At 59.1% G+C, this 2,399-nt stretch overlaps 1 protein-coding gene across 1 annotated transcript in view; it reads left to right on the top strand.

Annotated features, from left to right (window-relative positions):
• The window catches only part of LOC107307320 (red-sensitive opsin-like), a gene marked incomplete at its 5' end in the record, with an annotated part of 15,747 nt that overhangs the window by 6,891 nt on the left and 6,457 nt on the right, over positions 1–2,399 (top strand). The window contains one exon of the mRNA XM_032441761.1: positions 302–511. Within this exon, the coding sequence (XP_032297652.1) occupies positions 302–511 (210 nt within the window). The remainder of the gene's footprint in view (positions 1–301; positions 512–2,399) is intronic.

Raw genomic sequence — 2,399 nt, 5'->3', positions numbered from 1 at the left:
CCATGGCGCCCCATAGTGCCCCATTAAGACCCCATAGCACCCCATAAGTGCCCCATAGCGCCCCATTAATACCCCATAGCACCCCATAGCGCCCCATAGCACCCCATAGCACCCCATAGCGCCCCATAGCGCCCCATAGCACCCCATAGCGCCCCATAGCGCCCCATAGTACCCCATAGCGCCCCATAGTACCCCATAGCGCCCCATAGCGCCCCATAAAGACCCCATAGTACCCCACGGTGCCCCATAGTGCCCCATTAAGACCCCATAGCGCCCCATAGCACCCCATGGTGCCCCATAGCGCCCCATAAGTGCCCCCCTTAGGTACTGGCCCCACGGGCTGAAGACGTCGTGCGGCCCCGACGTGTTCAGCGGCAGCTCGGACCCCGGGGTGCAGTCGTACATGGTGGTGCTGATGGTCACCTGCTGCTTCTTCCCCCTGGCCATCATCGTGCTCTGCTACCTGCAAGTCTGGCTCGCCATCCGCGCCGTGAGTCACAGGGACACACAGGGACCCATAGAGACCCATAGAGACCCATAGAGACCCATAGGGACACAGTGAGACCCATAGAGACCCATAGAGACACAGCAGGACCCATAGGGACACAATGGGACCCATAGAGACCCATAGAGACACAGCAGGACCCATAGAGACCCATAGAGACACAGCAGGACCCATAGGGACACAATGGGACCCATAGAGACCCATAGAGACCCATAGGGACACAGCAGGACCCATAGAGACCCATAGAGACACAGCAGGACCCATAGAGACCCACAGGGACCCATAGAGACCCATAGGGACACAATGGGACCCATAGGGACACAATGGGACCCATAGAGACACAGCGGGACCCATAGAGACACAGCGGGACCCATAGAGACACAGCGGGACCCATAGAGACCCATAGAGACCCAGCAGGACCCATAGAGACCCACAGGGACCCATAGAGACCCATAGAGACACAGCAGGACCCATAGAGACCCACAGGGACCCATAGAGACCCATAGGGACACAGCGGGACCCATAGAGACACAGCGGGACCCATAGAGACACACAGGGACCCATAGAGACCCATAGGGACACAGCGGGACCCATAGAGACACAGTGGGACCCATAGAGACACAGCGGGACCCATAGAGACCCATAGAGACACAGTGGGACCCATAGAGACACAGCAAGACCCATAGAGACACAGCGGGACCCATAGATCTGCAATAGGATCCACAGGGACACAGTGGGACCCATAGGGACACAGTGGGACCCATAGGGACACAGCAGGACCCATAGAGACACAGCAGGACCCACAGAGACACAGCGGGACCCATAGAGACCCATAGAGACACAGCGGGACCCATAGGGACACAGCAGGACCCATAGAGACACAGTGGGACCCATAGAGACACAGCGGGACCCATAGGGACACAGCGGGACCCATAGAGACACAGCAGGACCCATAGGGACACAGTGGGACCCATAGAGACACAGCGGGACCCATAGAGACCCATAGGGACACAGCGGGACCCATAGAGACCCCATCACCCCCTGCCCTCTATCCCCCTGACCCCCCCACCCCCTTTACCCCTTTACCCCCTTAGCCCCTTTTACCCCCTCTCCTGTCTGCCTGGGCTGCGACCTGGGGGGACCAAGTGTCGTGGGGTGGAAAAGGGGGGAGGCGGGGGCGGTAAGGGGGGGTAAGGGGGGAGGGGGTAAGGGGTTAAAGGGGGATAAGGGGCTAAGGGGCTATTGGGGGTAAAAGGGGGTAAGGGGGGCAGAGGGATAAAGGGTACCAAAGGGGGCGGGTAAGGGGGGTCATAGGGATAAGGGCGGGATATAGGCGGTAAGGTCATAGGGGTAGGGGTGGGCAGGGGATAAGGGGCTAAGGGGTAAAGGGGGTAAGGGGAAAGGGTCATGAGGGGTAAGGGTGTAAGGGGGCAAGGGGGTAAGGGGTCATGAGGGGATGAAGGGGGGTTAAGGGGGCAAGGGGTAAAGGGGGTCATAGGGGATTAAGGGGGCCTTAGGGGCGGATATGGGGCGGTTAAAGGGGGGTAATGGGATAAGGGGTAAGGGGAAAAAGGGGTAAAGGGGGTAAAGGGGATAAGGGGGCTAAGGGGGCTATGGGGGTAAAGGGGGTAAGGGGGTCATAGGGGATAAGGGGGGTAAGGGGGTAAAGGGGGTCATAGGGGATGATAAGGGGTAAGGGTTAAAGGGGGTAAAGGTAAAAGGGGTAAAGGGGGTAATAGGGAAGGGGGGGAATGGGAATAAGGGGGTAAAGGGGGTGAGGGGGGTAAAGGGGGTAAAGGGGGTAATAGGGGTCATAGGGGCAGGGGGGTAGGGGATAAGGGGGGATAAGGGGGTAAAGGGGGTAATATAGGGCAGGGGGTAAAGGGGGTAAAGG

The sequence above is a fragment of the Coturnix japonica genome, unplaced genomic scaffold (genome assembly GCF_001577835.2).
Source record: "Coturnix japonica isolate 7356 unplaced genomic scaffold, Coturnix japonica 2.1 chrUnrandom544, whole genome shotgun sequence".
NCBI lineage: Eukaryota > Metazoa > Chordata > Aves > Galliformes > Phasianidae > Coturnix > Coturnix japonica.
The sequence above is the reverse complement of the archived record's forward strand: the minus strand, read 5'-3'. Positions and strand labels throughout refer to the sequence as shown.